A 22720-nucleotide genomic window follows, 5' to 3' on the forward strand; every position below is an offset into this window, starting at 1 on the left:
ACCCACTTTGTCCAACATCTCTCTCTGATCTCCTTTTGGAATCTGTTTAGTGCTGCTACATTTTTTTTTTTTGGTAATATAGAGCAGGCTGTGCACAGTACTCCAGGTGAAGTCTCACTAGTGCTTTACATTAATCATACCCTCCCTTGACCTGTATTCCACACATTCTAATATGTAACCTAACATCCTATTAGTCTTCTTGATCTTCTTTTTGTACACTATCATGATATAGAGAGTGATGACTCCTCTGTGACTTTTGTGTCCTTCTCATGAGATGTATTGTCTTGATTTAGACCTCCACTTCTGTATTGAAAAGCCTAGTTGCTTTTTCTATTTAACAGAATATTTGCTGCATTTCCATCTTTAGGATTTTCAATAGCTTGCATCAGTTTCTGAAAAATGCAGTATTAAGGATATATCTCCATACAACAATAATATACTTGTACTGTATAATCATTTGCTGCTTTGAGCATATCTGGACACACATCCTTTTATTCTGGTCATCTGTTTACTTGTTTCCCCATCCTTTTATTGTTTTTCTATGAATATGTTATTTTAGTATTTCCTTAATATGCCCTGTTGGGACTGACATTTTATTGGCCATTTTGTAATGTTAACACACTGCTACAGTACTGAAAAAACCCATTAGACATATCTTTTGCATTGTTGGTGATGTTTTCCAACTGTCTTTTAGTATTTTTATATACTTTTTTAACTGTCACACTCATGTGCCCATAAACCATGTGGTTACCTGTGGCATTATTTTATTATACTGTACATGTTAAGGTTTTTTTTTTTTTTTAAATCTGAATATTGGTACCAAACTGAGAATTGAAATGTTTGTACTCCTTTTACCTGAAGGATGTAGGCAAGGAGGCAGTTTAATTTAGAAAACCGTGTAAATGGGGATCAGTTCTAAAAAGCATGAATCCCAAAAGTGGATATATTCAGTAGATTAATGTATTTAGCTCCCTTCCTGAGAAACATACTGTAGGTTCATTATTTAGATTTACAAATAGTAACAGTAAAATGTAACATAGTAATGGTTATTTCAATTTACTTCACTGATTCAGTTCTTTTGAGCTACTCATTTAAGTTGATAGACTCTAAATAAATCAAGTGACTCAATTGTGTATGGGGACTAGGGTTGGAGTCCCCCCCCCCCCCCCCTTATCATATCACAAATATTTAATAATATGTACATTATTTTGATATATTGTGACCAGTATGGGTGTCAAAGACTCTAGACACAAATGCTCAAGCACAATCATGGGTTCAAATAAAATGTATTTTATTATACAATAATAACTTTTTCAGGCTGTTCTTCACAAGCACAAACAATTCCAACCATGGATTAAATAATCTTCCTCCCCACTCCTCCAGGCAACCCTTGTTCCCTGACTCCAATTCACTGAATGAATATGACCTGGGAGTACTTCCAATGTCAGGATTCCACAAAGAGGAAGCACTTCAGGATGAGGTGGAAGTGCCACAAAGTAGGGACAGCCATTTTCTGCTGCACCCCCGATGGGACCCATTGAACTCTGTAGGGCTGCTGCATGGGACTACAATTACCAGAAAGTCCTGTAGGTGTGGATCTGTGCCAGTTAATGCTTGCCTTCCATTTTTGTTAAAACTGTTTTAGCAGCCCTGCCAGTTTGTGGTTTTCTTCCTACATGCCATAGTCCAATATGCATGATTCTGGATGCATGCAAAATTTTCTGTGTGACCCTGAACTGCATACACTAGTTAAAAAATGGATTGATGCTTTGATGGACAACCGTACACATGTATATTACAAGCTGAGACAGAATGAAAAGCCCCCAATCCTTTATCAGGACTGCACTAAAATGTGATTTCTCTCAATGGATCACATTTCATCTCCTTTTAGATATTTTTGGTGCTACAAGTTTAACAGTTGCATTTTATGTTATCAATCACAAAACAGATGCAAACCTATTCATAAACTATCTAAACAACTGGTCAAAAGTTTTAGAACACCTCAGTTTTTCTTCAAATTGGTTGAAATACAGGTACGCAGTAAACTCCACAAGGTAATATCAAGAGAAATGTGTCTCCATTTTGGAGTGGTCTGAGGTGGCTTAATGAAGTCTTGTTATTAGATCACATTGCAGAGATGAATAAACACTTCACTGATTCTAAGACATAAAGACATGGTTGTTAAGGTCTTGTTACATTAGAGTAAATGTAGATGCATTTTTGCAGTACCTAAACTAAACTGGTACAATCAGCTTTGCTATATATACACTACCCCTCAAAAGTTTTAAAATACCTGTTTTTCCAGTTTTTCTTCAAATGGAATCAGCTGAAATGCAATGAATGACCTAAAATGGTGAAAAGGTAAGCAGTAAACTGTCAGTGGTTTACATTTAAATTTTAGATTAGAAAAACTTGAAAAAAGGACATTTCAGAATATTACAAATGGGCCTTCTTCAGGGAACTACTAGTAGATTACAACCTACAAAAAAAAAAAAAAGCAAGTACTGTTAAATTTTCAGAATTATCATATCATCTTGGTACCAAAGTATCAGTTCTTTTATCATCCCTAGTCCAAAGCATCCCACCCAATCCAGTGGCATGATTACAAAGTAAATCCTTGCCATTTATCCCAAGGTACTCCAAGAATCCTCCTGAAGAAGCTTACGGATGCTCTTTCCACTTCATACGTCTTGTCTGTCCAGTTCCACACCCTCCTGTGCCTGTGTGGCACAGCGGCTGAGCACTGCTATCTTCCTTGAGGGTGAAGGACCCTCTTAGAAAAAAATACACTGCTTGCTTGATGTCTCTGTCTTGAGCAATACAGTATTTATTTTGCTTTCATTAGTACTGTTGTGGGGTATTGTTCCTTGTTTGGCACTCCCCTTAAACCATTTGCAGTTATGGCTCCACCATTAGGACCAATTTCTCGAACAACATGGCTATAAGGCTTGCTGGGACACTAAAGCTCCTCCACCTCCACTAACAAGTTTTTACATTTTTGGATACCCATTCTAGGAAAAAAAATCATTAATCAAGATACAGAAAATAATGGTTGGGCTTCCAGTTTCACCTGGAATTATAGTTATTGCAGTGCTTTTCTTTTTAATGATTTTTTATTGATTATAGGTAAAGGCAACAAGTGACCAATCAAAAGACACCCTGGTTATGGATTCTTCACTAATCGGTTAATTAATTAAAAATAATTTACTTGATAAATATATTAGTTATGATTTAAATGATAAATACAATGAAGATGGCGAGAAAGGCAAAACAAAAGAAAGAATCACAGTTAAATAACCATAGTCTGGTAGTTTAGGATAATGTGTTGAGATAAAAACCAGCAGGTTATTTAATGGGTTGCCCGGACATGTCACGGTCTTACAGGAACAAGTAGACCATAACCACTGAAGTTTTGCCATTAGAGCGGCGTTTCTCTGTTGAGTGCCTATTTGAGCAGGACTGAACATTCTGATGCATTAATCTACTTGTAATTTCTTTCATATGATTTAAAGAACTTTATTACAAAACATAGGCAAATTACAGAACATAATACTGTATAGTTGTTTAACTTGGCATTTTGGAAGTTTGTTAGATTGTGTCCTTTACTGTAAGTCTATGTAATTATATCCAAATAAAACAGTTAAGAAACTGTTGCTCCATGTCCTGCTCAACAGCAATCATCTGAAACAAATCTCTTTACAGAATTAAAGCTGGAAGTGGGACAGACTAATGGAGCACCTACTTATTGTACACAAAGGCATGGCTGATCAACTGAATACAGTACTTCTACTTTAATACAGGCATTTACATATTATTATACAAATGGCTCTTATACCCAGTATGGGACTGAATGGGACTTTGATTGGTGGTGGTAGCTATTAGTGAGAGTAAAGATGAGCTGTTTGACCACTTGAACCCCCAGGATTTTTTTGGCATCAGAAGAGAGTTGGTTATAAGGAAATGGGTCTAATTCCAACGATGTGATATGGCACAGAAGTTAATGTTGTGATCCTTTCTCGCTGCATCTTTTGAAGATTAACAACATCAACAGCATTCTACTAAGTATCGTTCTGTAATCCTCTTAACAATACCAGAATTTCCCACCATTTTTAGCATTTTAGTCAAAGTTGACATAGCATAACATTCTGCAGAGGCTGTTTGCATTGCTTTTTAATAAATTAATCTATCATTTTGTTTGGCTGTTACTATATCATTTCCATTTTCTTTGTCATTATTGAGTGATGGCACATACCATTTTGGAATAGAAGCTTGTTGTGAGTAACTTGTTGATGGTGATGGACCTATTTTCAGACCTTTGTGGTGTTCTACCAGAATCATTGACCTAGCATGGTGTTTTGCAGAGTGCCCATATCTATCTATCTATCTATCTAATGTGAAAAGTATAATCTAGGAAAAGAATACCGTATTTTTTGCACCATAAGACGTACCTGACCATTAGACGCACCTAGGTTTAGAGGAGGAAAACAAGAAAAAAAATATTCAGAACCAAATGGTGTACTAATATGTTTAATAAAATATAGCAGAATAATATTTCAACCATGTGAATTCAACAGCGGTATTAAGAAACATCATCACTGTCATTAACAAATAAGGGGAGACTTTAAGGTTCAAGCACTCATCTAGTTTTATGGAAACCCCAAGAACTCCTCATCGCTAGTGTAAGTGGAAATTAGCGGAACGCCCAATTCACCAGTCAAAATAGAATTACCGACTTCCACCAAACCATCAAGTCTTTAGAAGCTCCAGGACTTTGTCTCATGGCCCAGGCAGATGCTGATCTGCTTCATTCGATTTTCCCTCGTCTTCTTCTTGGGTAACTTCTCTCCCTTTTAATGGCGCACTTTATGCAGATTTCCTTGTTTTTCCCCATTTTTGGGAAGCAACCGGAAGTCCCGCCTCTGGGGCACCGCTGTCAATCTCAGTCTGTAAGTACAATCCCCACAAAACCCGATCGACAGCAGAAAAATATATTATTTTTATTTATGTAGTAGCACTACAAAGTAAACTAATAGTTGTTAAAAATGTAGGTATGTGCATAATTATATGTAAGCATGGTATTTTAAAATTCTGTTAATGTTTTAATTTTACTAATACCTGCGTTATCCATGTATTACTTCAAAACATTGGTCTAAATTTTACTTTATACTTGTCTGAGCCTGTGAGAATACAGTGATCCCTCGCTATATCGCGCTTCGCCTTTCGCGGCTTCACTCTATCGCGGATTTTATATGTAAGCATATTTAAACATATATCGCGGATTTTTTGCTGGTTCGCGGATTTCTGCGGACAATGGGTCTTTTAATTTCTGGTACATGCTTCCTCAGTTGGTTTGCCCAGTTGATTTCATACAAGGGACGCTATTGGCAGATGGCTGAGAAGCTACCCAACTTACTTTTCTTTCTCTCTCTCTTGTGCAGACTATCTGTGATCCTGACGTAGGGGGTGTGAGCAGGGGGGCTGTTCGCACACCTAGACGATACGGACGCTCGTCTAAAAATGCTGAAAGATTATCTTCATGTTGCTACCTTCTGTGTGCAGCTTTTAAGTATGCTGCACGGTGCTTAGCATACTTAAAAGCTCAAAGGGCACGTATTGATTTTTGACTCTGTCTCTCTCTCTCTCTCTCTCTTCTTACTCCTGACGGAGGGGGTGTGAGCTGCCGCCTTCAACAGCTTTGTACCGGCGGTGCTTCGCATACTTAAGAGCCAAACAGCCCTATTGATTTGTTTGCTTTACTCTCTGTTTCCTTTGAAGAGGAAGATATGTTTGCATTCTTTTAATTGTAGACAGAACTGTCATCTCTGTCTTGTCATGGAGCACAGTTTAAACTTTTGAAAAAGAGACAAATGTTTGTTTGCAGTGTTTGAATAACGTTCCTGTCTCTCTACAACCTCCTGTGTTTCTGCGCAAATCTGTGACCCAAGCATGACAATATAAAAATAACCATATAAACATATGGTTTCTACTTCGCGGATTTTCTTATTTCGCGGGTGGCTCTGGAACGCAACCCCCGCGATGGAGGAGGGATTACTGTAGTAGTTTGAATGAAGATGTATGGCTGCATAACATAGGCTCACAGTGAACTGCAGCCATTTATAAGTGGTAATTTAATGGTGTCGGAATGTCCTTTATAAAAAAAATCGTGGGTGCTTCATCTGCCACCAACCTTCCCTTGGCAGACTGTCATTTACCTTCAACAAATCAGCTTTTTAAAGTTAACTTCCAGCATTGTAATGGAAGGACTTAATGCTCAACAGCAGAAGCCAGACAATTTTAGACTCGCAAGCCCTTTGCACCTCTGTAACAAGACATTTTATCAATTACAATCTTAGTTGGATTATACCTAAGAGATCCTTTAATTTTCATGAAAATCTGTACCACCAGTTTTGAGAGATGCTGGAGCAAGCATACATTTATAAAAACACATGCAAAGTCGGCTTTATTTAGGTAGATCAAACTGTGTTTTTTTTTTTTTTTTTTTTTTTTTTTTGTTCTTTATTTCGCCTTATACAATTTCTTGTATTAGGAATTTGTTAGTTTTCGCATACCCCTTGGGGTCAGAGCGCAGGGTCAGCCATTGTACAGCACCCCTGGAGCAATTGCAGGTTAAGGGTCTTGCTCAAGGGCTCAGCAGAGTAGGATCTCTTTTGGCAGTTACGAGGATTCGAACCGGCAACCTTCTGGATACCAGCTTTGCCCAGGTATTATTGCAAAATTTTGGTGAAAATTTAAAGTTGGGTAACATTCTTGCATTTAGGCTGAATCAAATTGGTTGCCTCAATTTACTTTGAGATACGACCGCTATAGGGTAACAGCTAATGGATAGCAGAGTAGAGTATGGCAAAACAACAATAATGAAGAGGTTGACTATGGTATTGTTATAGATGGTAGTTATACTTGTGATGTAAAGTTGCTAACTGAATAACTCCAGAATCAATGTGGTGAAACCCAGAGTAACTTGGGGATCGGGGGGAAGATATATTGGGGCATGACAAGAATACTGTGGAAAATGCTTAATCAGAAAGAAAAACAAACATTTAATGGATTGCGTGGAATCTTACCTGGATTGCCATCTTGAAAGGCAAGCACACTAACCATTACACTATAATCACAACCTGTTTGATGCTGTTTCTCTGATTTACAGTATAGAACTTCATCACAACCCTGAGCCACTCCTGCCATACCCTAGTGGGTTCTGTGGTTTTTATGGGATAATGGATGGGGGAGATAGGAGACTGAAAATTAGACTTATTATGGGGAATATCTGTGTGCTATATTTCAAGTCAAAAGTCGTGCATAAGGAACAAAGAAATAAACTGAAATCATTCATTTTGCTATAGAAAGGGAAGAATGTGCATTAACTTAATGAACAGTTGCTTTTCAGCAGTCTAGTCTCTGCAGTGCTTGGACATTAGGTAGCAGCAGATAGTTAGACAATCTGGGATTTGCCAAGCATGAAATCTTCTATACCAGTATGTAGAGTGCATTAATGGGGAATGTGCTGTCAGAAGGCAAGAGTAGCTGATATTTGCAAGTGGCTAGATGTTTTCTTGGTCGCTTCGGCGGAGAATGGCACCTTCCTGCCCGTTACCAAGATTGTTGAGAGAGCAAATGGCCTTTGTCTGCTTTTACCTTGGGTTGAAGAGGACATGAAATTGCAATGCCTGCTCACTGTTAGGTGGTAATTATTTGATCCTTGATTTCCCTTTTTTTTTTTTTTTTTTTTTTTTTAAAGCAAAAAATGTTTCAAGTATAAAGCATTTAGTGAGGTGCATGCTGTCATAATAGTTCTTGGCAGTTTTGATGCTAGGTTTACATTTGTTTTCTTTTGTCTGCATTGAGCTTCTTCCTTTTTGTCACATTGCTGCACTGTGAAGTCTTACCAGGAAACAGGCTTCACTGTTTATTTATTGCTTCTATTAAGGCAGTCTCCATATTTCACTTTTGGTTGCAACATCAAATAATCACTGATGATGTTTACTTCCAACAATTGTAATGTCAGAGGTAGCTGCTGCTTTGATCATATTTTAGTCTGTGCATGTAAAAAAAAAAAAAAAGTCTGGAAGCATTCATTTACTGAATCTAATCCAACTTTCCACACACAGACTGTTCCTGCTGACTGTTTGGGCAGTTTCTGCTGTTGTCTATGTGCAGGGATTAAATACCCAAAAATAGTCTGACTGTCCAAAATAGAGTTGGGGCTTATTTTTTGTGTACTTTGGATATTGATGTAAGCTTGATCTCTAGGTACAAGGTAGGGACACAAAATTATAATTTACAAAATCATTGCTTATCTGAAATAAATGTTATCTCTACATAAATAGAAGAGACAAATTTCATCAATGAAAACAATCACACATCACAACATAAAAGATTGAAACAAAATAACTGAAGAAGGTCAGCGATCAAAATTAGAGAAAGAGAAACTAGTTAACAGCTAGTTCTAATCTGGCAATGTCCTGAAATACCAGGCAACACCAACCGATTAGTCAACATTGGTAGGCATTTTGCCAGATGGTGAGCCTCTCTAGGGTAACTGAAATGCTGCAAGGTCAGGTTGCTTAGAGGAAGGCTGATGGGATGACCCTTTCATTCATTGGAAGACAAGTTGGTTGTTCCAAGAATGTAGTTTCTCTAATATTGAAGGCGTACAAAGAAACAATGTTTGTCAAGTCCCAATAAAAAGCTGGTCACTCACTTAAGATGAGTTAACAAGAAAATGGGATGATATGGAGACTCTCAGTGAGTGATCAGTTCTACAACCACAGCTGGAATTGCTCACCAATTCAGTGCTGAACAGGGCAGAAATTTACTTTGATATATTGTGTCTTGTCTTCTGAAAAAATTGGAACTGAAGATCCACTCTGCAGTAGCCAAGCCTCTTATCAGCAAGGAGGACAGAAAAGTTAGTGTAACCTTTGCTGAGGACCATGTTTGTATGGAGTGAGGAGAACTGGTCTAAAGTTAATTTCAGTGACAAGTTTAATTTAGTTGGTTCAAATAGGAAACATCATGTTCGACATTGAATTGGGGAAAGACTGAATCCATAGTGTTTTGCGGACGAAGCATCATGGTGTGGGGATGTTTTCTGCAGCACGAGTTGTGCCTCTCATACAGCTGCTTGGCAAGGTGAATGCTACCATTCAGCAACATGTAGTTCCATCTCGGCGAGCATCATCTAATCAGCCAGCCATTTTTATGCATGACAATTCCCCCTCTCTCACTGCAAAATGGATTAGCAATTCTGGCCAGCTCAATGTCCTGATCTGATCTAAAACCAATTGAGAATCTCTGGAAAGTAAATGGCAACAAAGTTATGGCAACGAAACCTGAGAAGCTTGCAATAGTCACTGAATTGTGCAAGAAGCTAGAAGACAAGTGGAACAAAATTGAGTCGGAGCAATGCAAGAAATCAGTCCTGGCCTGTGGTCTCAGATGTGCCAAAGTCATTGACACTAAGAACCTCCGCACTACCTACTAAATTTTGACGTCTGTAATCCTCAAAAAGTTATTTAGTAATTTGCGTGCTTCTTTTGCAATAGTAACAGTTACCTAATTTTGATCACTGTAGTTTTTGAAAATGAAATTGTTTTTGAGTGAATTTGTTTTGTCTTAGTCATTTTCTAAGACATTCTAGTCGAACAGTAATCATACAGCTTCTATGACTTTAAATTCTGAGCAGTGGCAGTCACTAATATTTGAAAGAAATCATTTTTTTGTAATTTTGATCACTAGCATGTACCAAAGTTAGCGATACAAATAGGATATAACTTCATCAAAACCTAATGTGAGTGAATACTGTTTTTAAATTGCTTTTTTTATAAAAATATATATATTTTTATTTTTATAATTAGGTTGACCAGTCATTGGGAATTGGACATCGACCATACAAGCTCTGCCAATGAGATGGAGCTGTCCCAGGCAGACTACCCAAATGAGAATGCAGGTGAGGAGAAACCAGATTAAATAACATGTAAATAGGACATGTGAAAGCATCCTTTAAATGAAAAACTTTGCATAATATTTTAGTATCTTGACCAAACTTGCTAGCATATGGCAATGTAGACCCTCTTTTGGGAGGTCGAATGTCACTGCCTGTAACAAACAACATACCTGGCACTACATCAAGTCTGTCTCAGAGTTCGCAAAGCATTCTGGCATGGCTGTTTTATCTGCTGTCCTGTCAGTTATTTTCACTGCCATGGTGTTAGGGCTTGGCGGAGGCTTGAAGAAAATCAATTTTGGACACCTGAGGTTTACATCTGTTTGTAGGTGATATTGATGTTTTAGCTTAATTGGACTGTGGTCTTTGATGCATTCTGAAGCCACATGTGAGTGAGTGCGACACTGTGAATGAAAATCCACTCTTAAGTCAGAAAATGGTGGTTTGCTCTATACAGTTTAGGATGAAGTTCCCCTTCTTGAGGAGGTCAAATTCTTTGGAGTCTTATTCACTAGTAACAACAGAAATCCTCGCGGCACAAAAGAAAAAAGGACTGCTTTATTTGAGTTTCTTGCAGTGACAATATAGGGAAACATAAACATTAGTATAATTAAAATTAAGAGTAGTTTTAATGAAAAAAGCCATTTCTTTGAAATACTATAGGGCAGTAGTTTTTAAACTTTTTTTTGTTTTTTTTTTTTTAATCGCATGTCTTTGTGTCCTGTAATTACTGCAGAACTGTGCGCAATCATCATCCAGGGTCAGGGGGTTGTTCCCCATTGGAGAATCAATGGCAATCATGAGGTGGGGTATGTTTTCCCCTTGCAAGCAGTGACTGATTGCTAGACTTTATGCAAACAGTTCTAGACCCTTTGTCATTCGGTACAATTGTAATTCATGACTCTGCACAAACCAAAGGTCAGGCGTAGTTTATAATTGCTCTATAGCAGTATCACTTTATTAATGTAGAGAGCAGAACTTCAAAGAATATTTCATGTGAGGCCTAACTAGTGTGTTGTTTATCTTAAGAACAAACTCCCCTGATTTTCTTGACATAATGTGTGCTTTGTAAGTCAAAAAAAGAAAAGAAGGGTGGGCGGCCCTTCCTGTCATTCAGATTATATTTACACAGATCCCCAGAAGAGAACTGGGTGTCGAAGAGTGCTTGGAGACCTACACCAGCAGAGATGAGATGTTATCCACAAAGAATGACACACACAAAGCAAACATAAACAATCCAATAACAGAGCAGGAGTACAGCAGATGGCTGGCCATATACACCTGCACCATCTTGCATATTCAAGTAGAAAAGTCTTTGACTCAGACTAGTTAGCAAACCTAGGTAGTGGAAAATCTGAGGAAGCTGGTATGTAGCATATTCAAGAGGAGCTAATGTGGACTAATAATATTAGCCCCTGGTTTTAAAAAAAAATATATATATATATATATATATATATATTATATATATATATATATATATATATATATATATATATATATATATATATATATTGTATACAGAAAAGTAGTACATTAGAGGGTCAGCTCAAGTTAGACGGTTGGGAGACAAAGTCAGAGAGGCGAGATTGTGTTGGGTTAGACATGTGCAGAGGAGAGATGCTGAGTATATTGGGAGAAGGATGCTAAGGATAGAGCTGCCAGGAAAAAAGAAAAGAGGAAGGCCTAAGAGAAGGTTTATGGATGTGGTGAGAGAGGAGATGAAGGTGATGGGTGTGACAGAACAATAGGAAGAGGACAGAAAGCTATGGAAGAAGATGATCCGCTGTGGCAACTCCTAATACGAGCAGCCGAAAGAAGAAGACAGAAAAGTAGTCAGTTAGTTAGATAATACCTCTGAAACATCTGTTTAACCGATACCACTATAACCAATGCCCATTCTCTTAGCAAATTTCCCAGGTGAACTTGGATAACACAGTTGATTCTATAGTGGCATGCAAAAGTTTGGGCACTGTAGCTGTGTTTGTCCAAAATTAACAAAGTTCTGCAGCTTTTAGCTTCCTTCATAGAACAGTTCAGGATATAGTGTGACGTGTGTTAACATAATTTCACAATCCAAGTATCTTAAATTACAAGTTTTAGTAAAATTCAAAGCAAAACAGTTCACACAAGAATAGACAAAAAATTGATATTACAAATAAAATTTCTTGTTTAAAGAAAGTTGTGTTTAAGGCTTGCTTATATTGTTTCATTTCTCTCAAAGTTTGCTCATATAGTCATATTACATGTAGAAATAATAGGAGATGATTTAAACAGTCAGAAAACTTTTTATGTTAATGTCCTATTTGTAAACTAATCTATTTCCAGACTGGCTTAATTAACACTCTGTTTTACAGATATAGCTGAGAAAGTTCAATTTCATGTTAACTTATGGTGGTAAAAGAGAATACCATAATCTATGTAACTGTAAGAAACTGGTATTCTCTTCACATTAAGCAAACACTTTTGTGAATTTTACATTAACATTAACTTTCTAAGATTAGCTTATACAGGCACTTTTGCTTAACATGTCCGTTACTGTGAATAGTTAAGGTAGCAGAAGGTGAACTGATCATCAAAAGGCATGATGAGACATTTCTTTAATATTTTAAGGAAGGTTATGTTTTTATTTCCATCATTCACAGGTACAAAATACAAAAAAAAAGAAAAGTAGTAAGACCCCCTTTGGAAAGAGTCATAGCTTGTAGGCACTTTCTGTAGCTAGCTATGGGCCCTTCAGTTCTTACTTGGGGTATTTTTTGGCCATTTGTCCTTCCAAAAGACTTTTAATTCTGCAAGATTCTTGGTCCATCTTCTGCACAGTGCACATATGAGATTTAGTCACAGATTTTCAATGGTGTTTAGGTTGGGGAGACTGTGAGGGCCATGGCAAAATCGTCAGCTGGCGCCTCTTGAGGTATTCCATTGTAGATTTTGAGGTGTGTTTCAGATCATTATTTTGCCGTATGACCCATCCTGTTTTTTACTTCCATTTTTTCTCTATTGGTGTGATGTTGGCTTCCAGAATTTGCTGATATTTATTTGAATACATTCTTCCCTCTACTAATGACATGCTCCCTGTGCCACTGGCAGCAACACAAGCCCAAAACCTGAATGATCCATTGCCATGCTTAATAGTTGGAAACGTGTTATTTTCTTGACAATTGGCCCCCTTTTTTCTCTTCAAACATACCTTTGCACATTGTGGCCAAAAACTTTTATTTTGATCTCATTAGTCCACATGACTTGTTTCCAAAATGCATCAGGCTTGTTTAGAACATCATTTGCCAACTTCAGGCGCTGAATTTTGTGGCTAGGACACAAAAAAGGTTTTCTTTTGCTGACTCTACCATGCACAGTAGAACATTGCACCATTACTCCAGAGTCTGCTAAATGTTCCTGTTGGTCTTGTGCAGTAAACGGGGGAGGGGGTTTAGTTGCCTTTCTAGCAATCCAATGAAACTGAGGAGACCGCTGCCTGAAAACGTTTTGCTATCTTATGTAGCTTTCACCTGCTTTGGGAGCATTAATTCTTTTACTTTTCAGAGTGCTAGGCAGCTGCTTAGAAGATCCCATGGCTACTGATTGTTGGGGTGATGTTTTAGGAATCCGAGAATTTATACTGCTTTGTAATTTGCAAAGAGACCTAATCTTGGGGTGCCCACAGTTTTGCATAGTGCTCTTTTCCTTTTTTCACTCTCCAATTGTATAAAACAAAAACAATACACTTTCATAAAATACTAAATAGAAATGTGTCTTTAACGTAATGGATTTTGGTGATCAGTTAATCTTCTGCTCACTTAACTATTCTCAATAACAGACATTTTAAGTGAGAGTGCCCAACCTTTTGCATACCACTGTATATCATTCATTTACTGTTTTAGTTTACTGCACACATCTTCTAAGACATGCTGGTTAGGTTGATTGATGATTCCGAAATTAGCTTACCTGAGTTTTATAGCTCATTGGTACATATACTGAAACTGAGATGAGCAGTCTATGGTTGGTTCTTGCATTGTGTTCAATGCTACAAGGGTAGACTCTATCAATCAATCTCCTTCACACCTTCCCTTCCAGGTCCCTGAAGTGGATTAAGCAGTTTGAGGATGTTTGTTATTCCTGCTGAGCCTATTATTGACAATGTTCATTCATTTGATTCTGTAATATTTAAACTCTTTTTACAAAAATAACAATGATATACTACCTTTAGATTTACCCCAGTAGCCCTAGAGAATCATAAAACACAAGAAGGATTAGTAGCACTCCGGTTTCCTTATGTATACTACAAAACATTCTTAATCCAATTAACTGTTATGGGTGCTGGGTTCAAGGCATGAAATAGTCCATTGCAGTGCCCAGTCACACACACACCCCGTCACTTGCACTGACCAGGGCCAGTTTGGAATCATTAATTGACCTAACCTGCACATCTCTTGGGTAGTGCTAGTGAAAAGTCAAATGGACATAGAGAGAATCTGCCAGCTCACACGGACAATGGCTGGGTATAGAATTCAAATCCAGGATTCTGGTTCTTTAAAGCTGGACATAATGTATGTAGTGTGATTTTTGGCAGGATTTAAATGTTCTTAGTGTTAGACCCAAGCATCACTCTGTCTGTGAAAACAGTGCTAAGACCATTAGTCCCGAGTTTCACTCGGGCAACGGTATAGACACGTCTTGCATAAGACTCGAGGATTACTCGAGCTGTAAAAGTGCCAACCGCTTTAGTGCCAAGTGTTACTTGGGCAACAGTGTAGGCATGTCTTACGTAAGCGTTGGGCCCAAGAGTCACTAGGCAGTGGTGTAGACATGTCTTCTCCCATCTTCATAATGGCGTCTCGTAAGAAATCCCTCTCATCTGGAGCGATGAGAAGGTGAATGTGTCTTTAGGCAGTGACATTGAAATGGTCAGTTAAACTGAAAGTGATTCTGGTGAATCTGAAAGTGATGCTTGCGTCACTTGCATATGTGCAATTCTTATTATTATTGCTATTATTATTCATTATTATTATTTGTATCATTATTATACTTCTTACACCTATGTCATTGTACTTTACGTATTTTGCATTTTTGAAAGATGAGATTTAATGAAAATGTAATTTTTCAAGTCAAAAAATGCAACGCTTTTTACATGTCTTTTTTGTGGACAAAGTGTAACTCTAAGGAGGTAAAGCCTTATTTGCAGTTGCTGACTGGTATTCTGATTAGGTCTGAATTTCCGCTTCATTGGCTGCCATTTCACATACAGTATGAGAGAGTTTGCTTTACCCCAATTGAGTCTTACAATTGAGGTGTCGTAGAATCTTAATTTCTGCCATGTTTGGAATTTCACATGGATGTCTTGTTGTGTGAGCAGTTTCACAAGCCAGTTCTTTTATTTTTATAAAATATGCTTAACTTTAGAACACACTTTCATGTGGCAAACTAATATATACCATGATTGTGAAGAAATACCTTTGCCTTGAAAAATACAGAAATCTATCCTTTAACTAGCACAATAACTTAAGTAAGAAAACTGCAAAATATAGTAATTACTTATATTTTAAACTAATTTTAAACAAAGTACAATTGTTATAAATCAAAGATAAATGAAGTAAACAAAGTAATACACAAAGTTTTATTCAATTTTTAAATTTCCCTAATTACTATGTTTCCTAATACAGGTATGTGGAACTTACAGCATGTGCTATTTTTACAACATATCACTAAGATATTTCAAATTAAGAACACATTAAGAAAATTCAAAACCACTTTTGTGTGTGTGTGTGTGTGTGTGTTTCTTATAATCCATATCCAAACTTCCATAACACTGTTAAAAAAAATACCAAAACACTGGAGACAGCTCCCATCCTACACATTCAGTTAGTTTTAAATGGGGTGTCCAAATGATGAGCTGTTATGTTAATGAAATAGATACTTTAAGTCTATCTGATTACTGGACATAATATATGTTATAGAAGAGGTAACAAACACCTCTGGGTTTCACTTGTATTCTGCTTTATACATATTTACTCTTAGAGGACGTGCTCAGAGGACACATTTAATGAACGCTGGGAACACGTGGCAGCTATGATGCATACGCATACATGTTCTTAGTGTATAAACTGGCTCTTAAACTCCTTTTGTTCTGGTAGCATTGCATATAGAACACTGCCAAATGGTTTTAATTGCTTTTATATTTTGACATTCAAAAAAAATTTTTTTTTTATGCAGACTGCACAGTTCTTAAAAATTAAGTTAATAGTCACCTTGGTTTTCTCCTGAACCGCAAAGCAGTGACAGAATGTTGACAACTAGTGATCTTTGTCACCATCTACTAGCACCCTTGCTGTTTACCATTGCCTCTTGCCCAGTACAGCAGTCTGTTTATATAATTAGTATGTATCTCGGATAATTAATTTCTTGTTTCATCTAGGTGAAAGTGACTTTAAATTTAACTATCTGCCTTCTTGTGCCCTTCTGATCAGGTTGAGGTGCAGGGCTATAACAAAAGGGGTAAATCAAGCAGTGTTTACTACATAATAAAGCTCTAAGGTCTGTGTGTCCATTCCCTCAGTGCAATCTGATTGGTCTGTTTGGCTTTGGTGACACAATGAAAAAGCAAGCGCGAGTGTTAGACGCACATGGAGGAGTAAAAGTGTGCAGTATGAGCCACGCTGAGAGAGTCACCTTCAAAGATTACAAGTATAAAATGAGAAAAATCTATGAAACAAGAAAGGTGCCTCACAAGTAATGAGAGTATGACACGGGCTTTACAGGAACGTACTCAAGAGAGGGAGTGCTGGTGAAGAGGCATTCACACGCATGCATGAATATAGAGGAATGGCATTGGATGAAAACAGAGGGCAAAAGAGAGTAAATATTTTTTTAATTATTTACCTGTCTGTGACAGGGACTGTAGCTACTGATATATATTTTTGCTCGGTAAGACTGAAAGCTGGCCCAGTATGAATTAGTCTTGGTCTGTGAATGACCTAGCACCATATCCAGTATCGATTCCTGCCTTCTGCCAAATATTGCCAGAGTAGAAAAGGTATCCAACATCCTCAAACCGTCCAGGGGGTGCAGCAGTACCTCAAACCCCCCCAGACACAACTACAGTACAAGGTGTTAATTCTACACTATTCATTCTTAGGTTTCCAGTTCCATCCATTTCAGGCTGCACAATAAAATAACAAGTTTTTCCTTTTTCTTCCCCAACTCCGTAGTCTCATCCACCTCCAGGCTTTGATTAGTCTGACTGTTTTATGCCGGACCTGTAAGTACTTCTGGTGCCACAGCATTGCATAATGGAAATTCTTCTGGGTCAGGTGGAAGCCCTTGGAAGAGGGTAAAACTATCCCTTTCAGGTCCCCTTTGAGGCACCTAAGAACCCTGAGAGGGCTGTCCCCAGGGACTGCAGTTTCTTGCCGGTCCTGTCGATATGCATCTCCCACCAGTGGAATGCTGCCATTGTATGTGCAGGCAAAAAAATACAACCCTGGGAAGTAAAGACCCTGTATCCTTCTGAGTCAGCCTCCTTTCTGGGATAAGCAGCCAGGACATCAGTCCATCCCTACCCTTTGATTGTGGCCTCCCTTCCTGGTAAGGAGCCATCTTCCATCCTTGCTGGGATGCCTGTGGCACTCATACTGTTTTAACTTTAATTTACTGGGCAGTCAAGGATGCAATAGTACAGCATAATATAAGGTATTAATGAAGGGTTCAATCATTAAGCATTTTTGTTTGCATCAGTATTTGTGAGGGTGGGTATTGCATTTTCATTAATTGACAAAATGAACAGTAGCTTTTAAAACTATTCTTCATAAGAGCTTTTGTAATTTAAAGCTGTCTTGCACAAGCTGTAGAGGCCTAGTGTAATTTGTTTAGTCTTTTTTAACAGTGTATTTCCAGAATATTAAAGCATGCTATTCAGTTATGGGAAACTAATAAAAGCAGCAATAAAGTGAAATAATGTTCTGAAATTATATTCACAGTAATTGACTTTATTGGTTTCCACAGACTAAATTGCATATGCATGTAAAGTACTGTGCAAAAGTCATAGGCCATTCAAGAAAATTATTTTTAAATCTGATTAATCTGTGCAGCAAGTGTTTATTACATTGCAAAAGCCTTGCATTACAACAGAATGAAATACAAATAAACCTTGATGCAACAAAAAAAACCAATAATTTCTTATGTTTTTCGAAAACCTACTGATGTTTTTTGAGATGGCAGGAACAACACCAGCCAAAATAGCCATTTCATATTTGTAAATTTCCACCGATAAGTGACTCATATTAGCCATATAATAATTATTCATGTCAAAGGTGCTAGTGGTGCAGTCTAACAAATAAATGAATCTATTGGATGGTGACCGCAAATTCTGAAATGTCCCAAGGAAGAGGTTTAAAATGGCCAAGTAAACACACTATGAAGTCATCCTAGTTCTCCTGTCAACAGTGCTATTGATAGCTAGCAATAGAATATCAGTTTGTATTTTGAAGAGGTGGGTGCTCAAGCTGTCATAACGAAATTTGAAGAAACCTGTTGAAGTTAAAACCCTGGTGGAAGACCCATAAAGATTATTTCATTAAGGGCCAGAAGGAAATCCGATTTAGTGCTTCCTCAGTCATCTGACACTAAAGCAAACAAAAGTCTTAAACGTAATGGTCTTCTAGGGCATGTTGCAGCTTAAAAAAAGTCTTGTAGAGACTCCGGTCTTATCTACTCTATCAACCTGTCCATCACCATTGCAAATAAGAAAGGGCTCAGAGCCGATCCCTGAAATAATCACACCTCAACTTTAAATGCATCCTTCACCCCTACTGCAGATCTCGCCAATGTCTCACTTCCCCCGTACATATCTGTACTACTCTCACATACTTCTCTGGTATTTCCGAATTCCTCATACAATATCACAACTCTTCTCTTGACACCCTGTCATATGCTTTCTCCAGGTACATGAAGACACAATTCAACTCCCTTTTGGGCTTCTCAGTACTTCTCCATCAACACCCTCAGAGTAAACATTGCATCTGTAGTGCTCTTCCCTGACATGAAACCATATTGCTGCTCACTAATTATCACCTCCCTTCTTAACCTAGCTTCCATTACTCTTCCCATAACTTCATGCTGTGGCTCATGAGTTTGATCCCCCTTATTATTAAAAATTGGTACCAGTACACTTCTTCTCCACTCCACAGGCATCCTCTCACTTTCCAATATTGCATTAAACAATCTGGTTAAAAACTCCCCTGCCATCTCACCTAAACATATTTATGCTTCCACAGGTATGTCATCTGGACCAGTGGCCTTTCCATTCTTCATCCTCTTTATAGCTCTCCTTACTTCCTTCTTGTGAATCAGTTGCACTTCTTGGTTTGCTATTTTCACATCATCCAACCTCATCCATCAATCCAACCATCCTATACTGCCTAACTATGCTTTCCCCTGCCACCACTTTGCAGTTTACAACCTCCTTCAGATTGACACTCCTGCATAGGATATAATCTACCTGTATGCATCTTCCTCCACCCTTGTACGTCACCCTATGTTCTTCCCTTTTCTTAAAATATGTATTCACCACAGCCATTCCCATCGTTTTCATAAAATCCACTACCATCTGACCTTCTATTTGACACCATACCTACCCATCACTTCCTCAACCCCTTCAGTTCCCTTCACCAACATGTCCATTGAAATCCGCTCCAATTACCAGTCTCTCTCCCTTGGCTACACTCTCCACCACTTCATCCAACTCACTCCAGAAATCTTCTTTCTCATCCTTTGCACACCCAACTTGGGGGGCATATGCACTAATAACATTCATCATCACACCTTCAGTTTCCAGCTTCATAATCAACGCTCTGTTCAAACCTCTTTTCCCCTCCAAAACACTCTTGACATACTGTTCCTTCAGGATAACCCCTACTCCATTTCTCCTCCCATCTACACCATGGTAGAACAATTTGAACCTGATACTGATACACTTGACCTTACTCCCCTTCCATCTGGTCTCTTACAAGCCTAATATATCAACCCTTTATATTCCTTCTCTCCATCATATCGGCTAACTCTCTCACTTTACCAGCCATAATGCTAAAATTCAAAGTTCCTATTCTCATTTCCACTCTCCTAACCTTCCTACAGACACACTTTCCCCCTCTTCATCTCCTTCAGCCAGCAATTGCCTCCAGCAACCTGTTGGCTAACAGTACTGATGGCAGTCGTTGTTAACCTAGGCCTCGACCAGTCTTGTATGGAAATCTGTGTTGTTTTCTGTATATTGATCTGGCATAATTTTACTCTTGGAACCATGTGTCCAAATTGGCAATTGATTGGTTCTCAAGGATGCCAACAGATCAAAAGAAGAGTTGGCGAGAACTACGTTGATGCATGTCTTGCAGCTCTGTCATTGTTTGAGGGTTATTTTCAGCCAGTGGTTTTGGAAATCTTATAAAAAAAAATTGATTTAACGATGAGTGCTTAATTTTTGATTTATCATTCTGTACTTTAGGGCAAATGGCTTATTTCCAAAAGTATTTCATTTTGACATAACACATACACTGCACACATATGTAAGTCCTATTTGGACCCGAAATCTACAGGTGAAATTCTGACAGTATTAGATTGGAGCCATTTGGGAACATTTGGATGTTGAAAAGATCAAAATGCAAAAGAAGAAAAGCAAGATATTGCAAGGTGCCTGGGAGAATTTTCCACAGGGCTACTTGGGGAATTGGATATACAGCAGTGTGCCAAAGCAAATTGCTCCAGTTTCTTTTTGCACTCCAAGGGGGACAATACAAAATATAAACAGAAAAAACACGGATCTCTGCTTGACTGTGTGACATTCTGCTCTCAATCAACCATCCCACCCTGCTGATCTTTGGGTTAATATGCTGGCTACTGCAATATAGTTTTAAATCCATGGGCACCTGTGAGTTGATATCGTGATATCACTTATAAGTTGTATATTTGTGCTCATCCACACTTGGGGCATTGAGCTTTATGTACAGTACATGCTGATTTGCATGAATGCACCTTGCTTTCACTTTACCTCACGTGGAGTGGCGAGCAAATGTATATTCTGCATATTACCTGATAGCAAGTTAGGACAGTTCATGAGCTAACCTAAATCATGGTGAAGTTGGGAGTAGTTTCTTAAATTAGGAGAATTTATAAAATGTTTTAACTGTTACTTCTAAAAGTAGGACCAAATTCGCATCAGTCTGAGAGTTTTGAGCTAATTAGGATTGTTGTCCTACTTTAAGGCACTTGATAAATAAATACAGACGCTGATTAAAAATCTACAGTATAATTATAACTAAAGCTATAACACGCCAAACTGACTGCAGTTTGCCTGAACCGTTATTCACCATCTGTATAATGATATGAAAGTTATTGACACAAATCACGAGCATTGCTGTACCTGAAAGTGGACTGGGACCACAGGTTAAGTTTCTCATATACATTTTGGTTAACCCCGTGTAACAAAAGACTGTCTCATAAATGCTCCACTGCATTCATAGGCGGGTTTTCAAATTGATTGGGATTGCTAAGGCATAAGATTATCATCATGTTGGAAAGGTTCTCATGATATTCTTGTGTGTTTAACTGGGACCAGCAAGATGCAGTTACTGCAGATGTGAGTAAGAGTGCTCGAGAAATTAGTATACCTTTTACTTGTATAAAATGAGAAATAGGGGTAGATTACAACAAGGAGGAATTATACAGAAATACATCTTTCTTTGCTTTTAACAGCAGTCCTCTAGCATGGAAGAAGAGAGAAAGCAGCTTGTTGTGTCCTGGCTATGTACTGTATGTACCCAGCGAGTGAGTGTTTTCAACTGCAGGAGATAATGTCACAGTGCATAAGTCTCAGCTACATACAGACTGTTGACATCCTTATTTTTATAGTTCTTCATAGATCCAGTCAGGACACACATGTAACTTGCCAGTAGAGCATTCAAGCAAGAAATAAACGCATATCTGTTGTTGGAGCAATTCCCAGTGTAAATACAGAAGTTAAAAAGATGCATTGAAGTTTTCATGATTTTTCACTACAGAAACACTTTATTATAAATTTTATAAGTTTATAAGACCATTATTGCCACATGTACAGAGTACAATGAAATTCTTACTTGCATGTGCTAATTGGCATGCGACACATCCTATGTTACTGTAGTGCAAATATTTTTGTTAATGTTAGAGATTGTTAAACCAAAAAAAGGAAAAGCTTGCAATAATCTACATATAAAACCTATGTATTTTGTGCACTGATTTTAATTTCTTTTGTTGTGTTTTAAGAATGCCTAATTCGGGATGAGTATTCCTAATCCAAAATGTTCCAAAATTGGAAACGTCTTGAATGCCAACATGATGTCACTTATGTTTCCTCTGAAATTTTTTATACAGTATTTATTTTTATTATGGTGGTGTGTGGATGAGTATACCCTTTGATAGACTTGTCCAGAATTTATTCCTGCCTTAAACTTAATTCTGACAGCTTGGGCTCTAACACCTGTGACACTGACCTTGATTAACTAGATTGTTAATGTAATGTGTGCTTTAGAGTTAGAATCCAGTAAATGTTGTGAAAACGGGTGCTAAATAAGAGAATTGTTTTATACATGCCTCCCTGAATGAAAATGTTGGAGACAAAAGCTGGTTTTAGAAACTTGGAAGTAATACTTTTTTGTATTTACTAAAACACTGATGATGTTCTCTGCCTTGCACTATAGAAACATTTTAAAGTAAACAGCTGTTCATTAAACT

General features: G+C 37.8%; 1 protein-coding gene across 7 annotated transcripts in view; it reads left to right on the forward strand.

Moving 5' to 3' along the window:
- Positions 1 to 22720, forward strand: part of arhgef11 (Rho guanine nucleotide exchange factor (GEF) 11) — a 212617-nt gene that overhangs the window by 14948 nt on the left and 174949 nt on the right. For 4 of the 7 annotated variants that reach the window (XR_007933657.1, XM_028822143.2, XM_051919916.1 and 1 more), the window contains one exon: positions 9876 to 9967. Coding sequence is in view for 4 of the 7 variants with exons in the window: in XM_028822143.2 (XP_028677976.1) it covers positions 9876 to 9967 (92 nt within the window). In the remaining 3 variants the exon portion in view is untranslated. Of the gene's footprint in view, positions 1 to 3702; positions 3758 to 9875; positions 9968 to 22720 lie in introns of all 7 variants that reach the window. The other 3 variants (XM_051919914.1, XM_051919917.1, XM_051919915.1) reach the window with 1 other exon arrangement.

The sequence above is a fragment of the Erpetoichthys calabaricus genome, chromosome 16 (genome assembly GCF_900747795.2).
Source record: "Erpetoichthys calabaricus chromosome 16, fErpCal1.3, whole genome shotgun sequence".
Lineage (NCBI taxonomy): Eukaryota > Metazoa > Chordata > Cladistia > Polypteriformes > Polypteridae > Erpetoichthys > Erpetoichthys calabaricus.